The following is an 11,049-nucleotide window of genomic DNA, read 5'->3' as shown; positions in this document are numbered from 1 at the left end:
CAACCCCACCACCGTGACCCACCTACCCACACAGAACACACATATATATACACATTACAGGGAAGAGGACCCTCCGTGAAACCACCCACCACCGTGAACCCACAACCGAGTTTGGTCCCTGTGTAGAAGAAAGAAAGAGGAAGGACGTTGCTACTGTAAAAAATTAGGGAATGGGGAGTCACGACTGCAAATCCAGGGGGAATCGGAGAAAGATTTGAGGGATGGAGTCGCCGGAATGAAGTGCAGGTCGCCGGAGTACAATGACGTTTTAATATATGTGTGTGGTCGTGGTTAGACGATGTGATCCTGTGTGGTCGTGGAGAGAGAAAAAAATGGTGAAGAGGTAGCGGTGGACGGTCTGTGGTGCGCGCCGCGGGGGAGGGGTGGGGGGGAAGACGTGCGGGACGATTCTTACATATGTATATTACAATATATATATAGAGAGAGAACCTGGGTTTGTTTCAAATACAACTCGCCGTATTTGTATAACCAATGTAACCCAATAAATTGAGATATTTATGGAAATGATAAAAGTTCATTTATTATTATTTGAATATTTATGGGAGATAAATATGGTTCATTAATTATAATCAATACTTTATATTAGGAAATAATCAAAACTTCTATGAAATCACATATTAATCAATATATATATATATATATATATATATATATTTTATTAACCTGGATATCTAACACGCTATGCAAGCCGACTAATCTCAGGATGACCACCTACTTTGCAGATAGCCCGAAGTCACCGCATGTGAGCCTCCGTGGCCACAAGGGGATTTTTATTCCTCCTTGGATTTGAACCTAGGACCTCCTGGTACTTTTGACCTTTAGAGCCAAGCTCAAACCAATCAGACACCACCCTTGTCGTTAATATGTATAATATATTAGTGTAAACCTATTAGTACTAAGGTTTGGTGATTTCTTAAAAAAAAGACCCAAACTTCAATAAATTAAAGATGTAGTCCCTTTAAGTTTGGATTCTATTTTGAAAGTGGGACCTTATCATTAACTTCGTTAAAAAAACCGTTAGAATCAGAGGTAAAATCGTCTAACCATATTTTGCCTCTCTTTTTACATTGTATTTATCTAATTTTATCATATTGGTTTTTGTTTGGTATAACATCTGATCTGATGTTTGTTTAGTTCAACCATGAGATATATTAATTTTGCATCAAAATGGTATATTTTTTAATAATTAATCTTTAGTTTATTATACATATTTTTTTAGCATAAAATATAGCATTTAAAGAATATTTTTGTTTTGTTTTATTATGTCTATTATTCATGTTGTTTATTCAACTAACCAAATAAAACTAAATTCATACTGACGATATAGATTGTTTGGCAATCTATATACCGAATTTAGGGGGTGTTTGAGATTGCTTATTTTAGGTGTTTTTTGATTTATTTTAGTCTGACACCGGTGATAAGCTAAATGTTAGTGTTTGGATGGGGAAAAATAAAACTGCTTATACTGGTGTCAAACAGTAATAAACAGTTTTTGATAAGTTAATCTTTCCTGACTTATGAAAAACTGTTTATTATCAGTTTACCATTTTAACTATGTTTTATTAATGTCTGCTAAATATTAATCTTATTGATTTTTTGTCAAAAATATCATTATAAATGATGAAAAATAAATTTTTACATGTTAAAAAATCAAATAAGTTAATAAGCAATCCCAAACACTCTCATAAGTCAATAATATGAAAGACTGTTCTTTTTAGTCATTTATATATATATATATATATATATATATAAGCAAAATTTGTCAAACACTAAAAAACAACTTATCAGTTTATTTTTTTTGGTACCACTATAAACTAATCAAAACACTTTTTACAAGACTCTGGTTTGATACCACATAAGTTAAGAAGCACTTTCATAAATAAAAAAAAACATAAATTGTTTTAAATAAGCAATCTCAAACACCCTTTTATTGGCAAAACAGTTGTGAGTAGTAAGGTCTCAACGGAATTTGGTTTACCTTCAACAAATATTGTTTTTCCTTTTACTTTTTTTTGTAATGGATGTTTTTCGTATTTTGTATATTAAAATATGCATAATACATCATAAACTGATACGATACTACACTATAAAATTGATAACTAACTAAAAACTCTTTTGCTTAATTAATTTAAATCATAAAATAAAAAGAAATCCTAAGCGAGCTTAGGATACGACATATATAGTACGAAATAGAATGGATGGTTCGAGTTTTTGGCTATATGAATCGCACCGCATCATACGAATACACAACTAATCTTTGTTTTACTGATGGTCTTGTGGTTTCTTTGGGCTGTCATCAAATAGATATTTGGGTTGCTACCTTAACTTGGTAGTTGGCTCAATTTTTTTTTTTTTTTTGAAATATATAATAATTATATATGACAAATGCAACAAATAAACTCACACACCCTCCACACATTTGATGAGGTTTGAACCCCTGACTTACTAGGAGACCAAAGACTACGATACCGCTAGAACAAAGACCCTTTGATTAGTTGGCTCAATTCTCTTGGACATTTCTAGACCAGTGGAAGTATAAAGTGTTTAATAATTCTTCTTGGATATTTTTTTTATGGATTTGGTTTGTGGTGGTGGATTCTTGAAAGAATCGGTTATTATGTTGATAGATTTGGGATGTTTTATGATATGACATGGATTTTCGAAAATGTTATTTGCCATTTTATAAGGCTTATTTTGGTTATATTCCCTAAACATCTCATGCATGACTAACAGTTGTCAAAATTCAACATCAAATAGATTATTTGATTGTTTCAGCTCCTTTCAAATCCATTGAATATAGAACAATCAATAAAGTGTAGGGTCCGACAATTTCAAATACAAATCTTTATCCTAATCGATATGTCTGCTTACATGTTTTCAAAATTTCACATCCCGCCGCATTGCACGGATAGACAACTAGTTATTAAAACAAAACCGAGTTTATCATGTCTTAAAAATGTCTTAGTAGACCTTTTTTATATGACTTATGTTTATAAAATCCAACAATTATGTGTCATGTATAAAGGTGTTGCAATAAGTTTATATATACTTTTGAATGTTATTCTAGGACATGGTGAGTCCAAAACAAAGCCAAGGAAACTCAACCAGAATCTAAAGAATGAAGGAAAAAAGAACCGTAAGCACTTACATACCGTTTCGAGCTCGGCTTTTTCCAAGAGCATTCAACCATAAGAGCCTGTTTGATTTGTGAAATTTGGTAAATTAAATTACATTTCAATCATGCGTTTAGTTTATAGGAAAATAATACATTCAAATTCCGGGATTTCAATGAATCACGTAAACATGGGATTTAAAAATCTCATGAAGATGTTTGGTATTTTGTAAGATTTCATAGAATTTGTGTATTATAATTTTTTAAATCTGTTAAAATCACTTGTTTTGTAATAATCAATTAATAAAAAAAATGATTTAATTATTTTTAGAGTAAATTACGTATTTGGCCTTTTTGGTTTGCTGATTTTTATGAAAATGGTTCCTAAACTTTATTTACTATGGATTTGGTGCTTGTGGTATGCAGTTCTGTTGGATTTGGTTCTTCAGTCTATCGACCATCTACCAAGTCTGTTGAAGTCGAGGGCATAAGAGTCTTTTTCCATTTTCTATTTTTTACTTAATTTTTTTAAAATTAGGGGGGCAAAATGAATATATTAAAACTTGGAGGGCCAAAATGTTAAAGTTGTATTTTTTTTTATTAACGTGGATATTCAACCCGCTATCGGCTATGCGAGCCGGCTAATCCTGCTTTGCGGGTAGCCCGGACTCACACATTTGAACCTCTGTGGCCACAAGATGATTTTTATTTCTCCTTGGATTTGAACCTGGGACCTCCAACCACTTTTGACCTTTGGAGCCCAAGCTCAAACCAATCGAGTTGGCTAAAAGCTTTATTGATGGACCTAGTGGCCGGAATATTAGGACGGAAAGCTCGGGCGGTTTGTCGGTAAGCAAGCTCGAAAAAACCAGACTTGGTGGCTAAAATGATGTTGGAAAATCTATCTCATTTGGATATGATATACTTGTGGAAAACAAACATCGAAAGTTATATATAAACTTATTAAAACACTTTTATATACGAAACATATTGTTGGATTTTATAAACACAAGTCCTATAAAAAAAAGTCTATTATGACATTTTTAAGATATGATAAACTCGATTTTATTATAATGACTAGTTGCGTACTCGCGTAATGCAAAAGGATATGAAATTTTGAAAAGATGTAAGCGAGCATATCGATTTACGGATAAAAATTTGTATTTGAAATTGTCAGACATCTCATGCATGACCAACGGAAAACAACGATTCAAACCGTACATTATCAAATCGCTTGCAAAATTTCATCAACTTGTCCCAAGCGTCAACGAAACCCGAATTTATGGGCACCGGTGTATTATACAAAAACGAGTATTAAAAACGGAAAACAGGAAAAAAGCCGAAAACCGAAAAATATTATGTATTGAAATAGTCAACAAACCCATGAAGCAGACCTTTTCATTTGAGGCTTCATCTGTTTGTCTTCCTCAAGTGATATCATACCCAAATGAGACGGATCTTCCAGCATCATTTTAGCCACCAAATAACCTGCTATAGACCAAGTCTGGTTCTTTCGAGCTTGCTTACCGACAAAACGCCCGAGCTTTCCGTCATAATATTCCGGCCACTGGTCCATCAACAATCGGCTTTCGGCTAACTCGATGGCACGTTTTGCGATCTGGGGTCGTCCTGCCTTGATACACGCTGCTGTGAGAAGCCATATGAGAACTGCAACAACAAGAAAACGATATGGTCAAAACACCAAAAAGCACGGAGGGAGCAAGACAAAAAGAAAAAAAGTAGATAAAATGGCGCAAAAGTGTCTGAACAAATAACGGGGAGTTTTCACCTGGCCATGATCCGCCATTGTGATAGCTCCAGCTCGTGTTTTTCGGATCACATCCGGTCACAATTCTCCATTCGTGACTTTCCATCGCCGGATAACAAATCTTTAGCGGCATTTCTCCGACAAGTTCTTGCCAACGTGATTCAATGAGGTCCATTATAGCAGAACTCTGCTCCGGGGTCGCTAAAGACGACAAAATAGCCACACAATTACCCAAGCAAAACCATCGGAAATCCATTTTGGCAGGACTCACGTTTCCGATAAAGTAACCGCCTCGGGTCGGCATGAAATCGAAAACCCAATCGGGAAGCGAGTCAGGGATGACATTAAACTTGTTTACCGCAGTGTGCGAGTATTCCTCCGTTTTGTAGCGATATATGTCGTTCAGCTGCTTTATGTCGAGCCAAAAATAGCTTCTCATGTGAAAGCTTAGAGCGTGAAGGCGTTTGACTATTCGGTCAATGCAATCGTTACCTTCACAATCGCGCTTAAGAAGAAGCAAAGCGCATCTTAGAGCCATGAAGAACAATGCTTGTATCTCGATTGGGTACCCATAAACACCCTGATGACAAAAGAACGTAAAAGCTTCAAATTTCGGACATAGTAAAATTACGAATTTGCCCATCAACGTTTTCACAAATGGTAGATCCTATGAATATATGAATAACTTCTTAAACCGTCGTACTTGCATTCTTGCTGCAAACCAACCATCAATTTGCAAAAATGTAGTTTTTTGCAAGAACGATGATTCGTTTGCAGTAAAACGCAAGTACAATGATTCTAAAAGATCCACAAGACTCCACTATATCGTCGTCATTGAAGGGTATTTTCAACATAAACTGAAAAATGAAATGGAACAAAAGGAGCAAACAGAACAAAACACAAGACAGTTGGTACTAACCATTCTACGATCAATCATACAGCATCCGTCAGCGCATAGCAAAGTAGGGAAAGTATCGAACCCTTCAGAAAGGCAAAGAGTCATAATAAGCCGAATACCCCTTTGGCATTCGGGCATCTCAGCTAGAGAGGTGTCACCAGTAGATTTCGTATAGGCACGAAGCAATATAATCCACCAGAAACCCGAATCAACGGGAGCCACTCGCCCTATGGCACTTTCACCATAATCCGCCAATATGGTATCCAAGTTCCTAACGGGGTCGTGAAGCACTTTAAAACTTGCGGGCATTACCCCTTCACCCAACTTGAAATTGTCTATCTTCTTTTCCCGCGATTGGAGGAAAACCGTTTTCAAAAGAAAGTTTTTTACGATTTCAGGCTCTCCGTTCATCAAGAAGGCCAATGCGCTAGGCACAAAGTCTCTTACAAAAACCTGCAGAAAAGATTACATTACGTTACTGATCTGCAAAAAGGGCATGACGCCATCCTCCATCCCCACCATACTTGTAACAAACAATCCAGGTCGACCGTACCAGATATTATCCACTTTGTCCACATACCTGGATTCACGGTTTTAAAACGCGTCGGAGGTATCCAGTTCCTTATAAGACAACGTTAGTTCTCCTCCCTAACTGATGCGAGATCTTACAATACCAGTTCCATGGCCATTGACTAAAGTCAAACCCTAGACCTTCCACTCATTCTGCAAGAACGCCCACTTCCTTACTTGCTAGGCTAAGGCCGTGGGACTAGATAGAAAATAACTTCAAGAACATAAAGAGAGAAAAAAGCTCGTTTCTATGAACATACCGAAGCGAAATAGGGACTCAAAGCGCTACCAAATTCATAGTTTCATATGCATTCATCATAATTATAAGTTCAACTCAAGTAATTGCAATTCGATATCGTGAAATTTCAGAAGAAGGAAAGCGGAATTCACCTGATCATAGTTAAGTTCCTCTGAAGAATTGTCGATTGCAGCAATAGTCCCAACGGGTAGACCACGAAAGTTGACCATTGATCGTCTCAAAGCCTCCCAAGCATCTCCTACAATCGGGTGAGGCTCAAAGTAGCCACTTCTCGGAGTTCCAGTCCATCTCCCGGGGGAATACATACAATCAAGATTATCAAAACCACCACCACGTGAAGAGTTATCGCTCATTCGATAAAGATTGCGTGGTGGTGACATGGTGATCGACATCTCACTAAATGACCTCTCATCAAACGATCTTTTCCGCTCTATGTTAACCGGCCGCGGTTTTTCTAGCAATCTTGTGAGATCAGAATCATCGATTTCAAACAAAGAAGGTTGTGTGCTTCCTTCTTCCTCCTTTGCCTTCACAGAACCATTCGAAGTCCCTTCGACCGTTGAAGGAGCCATTGTTCGATAAAAATGTTTCAAAAAAAACTTCTAAATTCGGGTATTCGAATATCTGAAGTTTCCATGAGACATTGAAAGACAGATTAACAAAGAAAGTCAACTAGATCTTTCTTCCTAAAGCAAAAGTTTGTCTTGAATCAGAACACAAGAAAGTCAACAAGAAAAATCTATGAATTCAGATCTGGTCAACTATCACAATCAAAGGTAACAAATGTTGGATATTAAGCAATCAAACTTCGATCAAAACAAAATCACCCATTGAAGCAATTAACATTAGAAACACATCATGATCACATCTTCACCACAAGTTCATCACAAAATTCACATTTTCCAGATGGATCAATCATCAATCAACAATCATCAAACAATAAGAACAAGTATACGATCAAGTGAATCATCAACCATTGCAGATACTACTTATGTTCTTGGTTCTTCCCTAACTTTTTTAGAAGTCAATAAGCAAAACCCACAAATGATACCGCAAATCAACCAACATATGCAATGTTAAAACCCTAATAATTGAATCTTGGAGAACAGGAACAGAAGATTAAAGAAAACCCATATCGTAAATCATTGAAATGGGAAGTGAAAGAAGGAGAAACGAACCTTGGAAGGTTGGTAGATGAGAAATCGATGAAATCTAGAGAAGGGTCGTTGAGGGCACCATCAAACTCAGCAAAGGGGGGATCAAAAGAGTATACTTTATTCAAAAATCAAAGAAGGTCTTCCACCTCTGAGCGGGCCTACTCATATAGGCACCTAGGGGAAGGGGAGTTTCAAGATAAACCTTAATCTTTAGAAGTTTTAGCATGTTCAGCCCTCGTATTTGTTTTTATAGGATTTTTCCAAAATATTTGCTCAACCATACAAACAACAAAGTGAGGGTTATTTAGGAGAATGACTTCTTTGACATATTTTTTTTTTTTAATTTTCAGGGGTCGTTTACCAAACACTTACTCGGGTAAATGAACATCAAGTCACATCACCTTATCGGATGAATATGGTAAGGACCAAGAATCTTACCCAATAAGAACGAGACAAGGACCAAGGGGCTGTTTGGCAATTGTTGAATGGTTTGGTGCAGAATGATTAAGAGGCTTTCATGATATAGTGCAAAATGAAATATAATTGTTTGGTAATTATGTACAATGAAATTAGGGCTCTTAATGGTTAAGAAAGATCCAGGATACAAAATCATTCAGAGGGTTTTATAACCATTAAGAGGCAAAAAAAAAATTTGCCAAACAAGATTCACCTCTTAACGATTCAGATGTTGCCTCTTAATGGAACCATTAAGAGGTAAACAAACAACCCCTAAAAGTCTTACCCGGTAAGTGAGAGTGACGACTTTTACCACGGTAAACGTTTACCGAGTAAATTGTTGCATACAATACCGGTGGACTAAAATTCTACCTTGTAAGTAAATGATAGTGTTAGATTTTATCGATAAGCTTACCGGGTAAGTGTTTGGTAAACGATCCCTTAATCTATTAATAAGCTTAAGAACAACTCTTTTTAACATAACAATAATCTTTTTTTTATTAACCTGGATATCTAATCCGCTATGTGAGTCAACTAATCCCAGAACGACCACCTGCTTTGCAGATAGCCGGAGTTACCGCATTTGAACCTCCGTGGCCATAAGAGAATTTTTATTCCTTCTTAAAATTTGAACCAAAGTTTTTTAAATTTTATTATAAGGTTATATATGTAAAACAAAACATGTTGTGTACAATTGGTTAGATCGTGTTTGTTGTTCGTCGTATTTTCTTCATTATGTTCTTTTGCTTGTTTTGTTAGTTTGGTTATGTGTTTTTTTTTATTTGTTATAGTTTTTGCTTCTTATAAAAGTGTGTGTATACGTCTAAGGAGAGAAAAAAATATAAATCAAACAATTTGTACAAACTGTGAAAATCTCATTCATTTATCATATTTTTTTATTATTATGAGGGTTGATTTAGTAATTTTTATTGGGGAGGGCATTAATTATAGACATTATCATATTCATTCTATTAATTTTAGTAAACAATTTTCATTAAAATAAGATATGTATGAAACAATTTAAGTTTTGCATAGAAACATAAATATATGAATCAATTTCATCAAAAATGAATTATTTGAAACAATTTCATCATATTAAGCAACTTTATAAAAAAAATTCACTAAATTAAACATTGAAATCGACGGTTTTCACGGTTTGGTTTGCAACTTATCCCTCCCCTACATATATACATGCATGCATACATACATACATACATACATATGTACGTACGTACGTACGTACGTTCATACATACATACATACATAGATATATATATATATATATATATTGGAAAAGAAAGTTATATAATGAAAAACGTAAGAAGAGATCTTCACCCTTGTATCAATTATAAATTGAATATCAACACTAATGAGGTGCACTAAGATACACCAGATCAATTCCCTTCTAAAGCGCAATTCATAAGAGTGTGTAAGATTAAAAGTGACAAGGATTCAGATTTCTTCTTACGCTTCTCACACGATCTTTTGCATATATATATATATATATATATATATGGTTAGGTTTTAGTGAGAAAGAGAGTTAAAGCCGAAAAACATAAGAAGAAATCTCCACCTAATCAAGATTTGCATCTTTGACCATGATGCACCGGATAATTCCTCCCATGGTATGTGGAAGATAGAGGGTTACTTTCATAACTTTTAAAAATAGGTGGCAAAACAAGTGCATATGTGAACCCGTGTGATTTACATATGAACTATTTGACTGATTCACATATGAACTAGTGTGATTCACATATAAATTAATTAACTAATTCACATATACACTTGTTTGTCACCTATTAGTAAAAGTTACGAAACTAACCCACTATTTTTCGTTTGACCAGTCAAAGCTGCAATCTTTGACCAATTTTCTGCATGAATGGCTAGGATCACTTCTTTACTTCTCAAATACTTATCACTTCCCAGATGAACTTCTCTCTCTCTCTCTCTCTTTATATATATATATATATATGGACATGTTCAAACGAGAACGCTAACTTTTTAAGAAAATATAAATATGTCGTTAATGTACAAAATCATACAGGTTCAAAAGTCGTCCGCTTCCAGTTTTTTGACGTTAATGTAAAATCATATGTGATTTTGTACATTAACGATATTTTTCTTATTCTCCTAAATAGTTAGCGTTCTTGTTTAAACCGTTCTCTCCTTATACAGGTTTAAAAGTAGTATGATTCATTTTTCTTGTTCTAAATAGTTAGCGTATTAATTTGTATAAGTAGCTAAAACACAAGGTCTATTTTGTAACTTAGCTGCGAGGGTTTGACGTTTATAAGACTAAAAGCTGTGATGTTTTAACCAATCCAAGCAACCGGAGTAGAGAACAGAGGATAAATTAGATTAATACAAAAGCAGGTGACCGACACGTGGAATTATCTTGGAATATCCGACGATAGTTTTTGGAGAAATCTACGGTCACGTTGTCCCTTTTGTAACCTGTGATTTGGAGGATCCGAAACGGGATTTACCAGATTTTTTTTGTTTTTTTATCATAAATATATATATATATATATATATATATATAGGGAATGGTTCAAACGAGAACCCCTGTGATTTACGAGAACGCAAGAACAACCCAATAACCTCATATTATGATTAAAAATAAAATTAAAAGATTTTTAAAATTTAAATTTAAATTTAAAAAGATTCAAAAAAATTTAAAATTAAAAGGGTAATAATGGAAATGATATAATCAAATCTTTTAAACACGATCATTATCTTTTAAACACTCATTATTATCATTATCTAGTAAAACAGTTACGAAATAGGTTAGGATTATACTAGGTGTGA

The 11,049-nt window shown here is 34.8% G+C and overlaps 1 protein-coding gene across 1 annotated transcript; it reads right to left on the bottom strand.

Moving 5' to 3' along the window:
* Positions 1-4,323: 4,323 nt before the first annotated feature.
* LOC112513391 (probable alkaline/neutral invertase D) lies at positions 4,324-7,921 on the bottom strand. The gene is made up of 5 exons (XM_025119635.1): positions 7,807-7,921; positions 6,760-7,252; positions 5,821-6,252; positions 4,923-5,481; positions 4,324-4,801 (listed from the first exon to the last, which is right to left on the bottom strand). Exons 2-5 carry the CDS (start codon positions 7,198-7,200, stop codon positions 4,506-4,508), a joined length of 1,728 nt encoding a protein of 575 aa, XP_024975403.1. The 5' UTR covers positions 7,201-7,252; positions 7,807-7,921; the 3' UTR covers positions 4,324-4,505.
* Positions 7,922-11,049: the final 3,128 nt, after the last annotated feature.

This window comes from Cynara cardunculus, assembly GCF_001531365.2.
Source record: "Cynara cardunculus var. scolymus isolate 2C chromosome LG 1, CcrdV1, whole genome shotgun sequence".
In the NCBI taxonomy this organism is placed as follows: Eukaryota; Viridiplantae; Streptophyta; class Magnoliopsida; order Asterales; family Asteraceae; genus Cynara; species Cynara cardunculus.
Note: the sequence above shows the minus strand (reverse complement) of the source record. Positions and strands in the feature narration are given on the sequence as shown.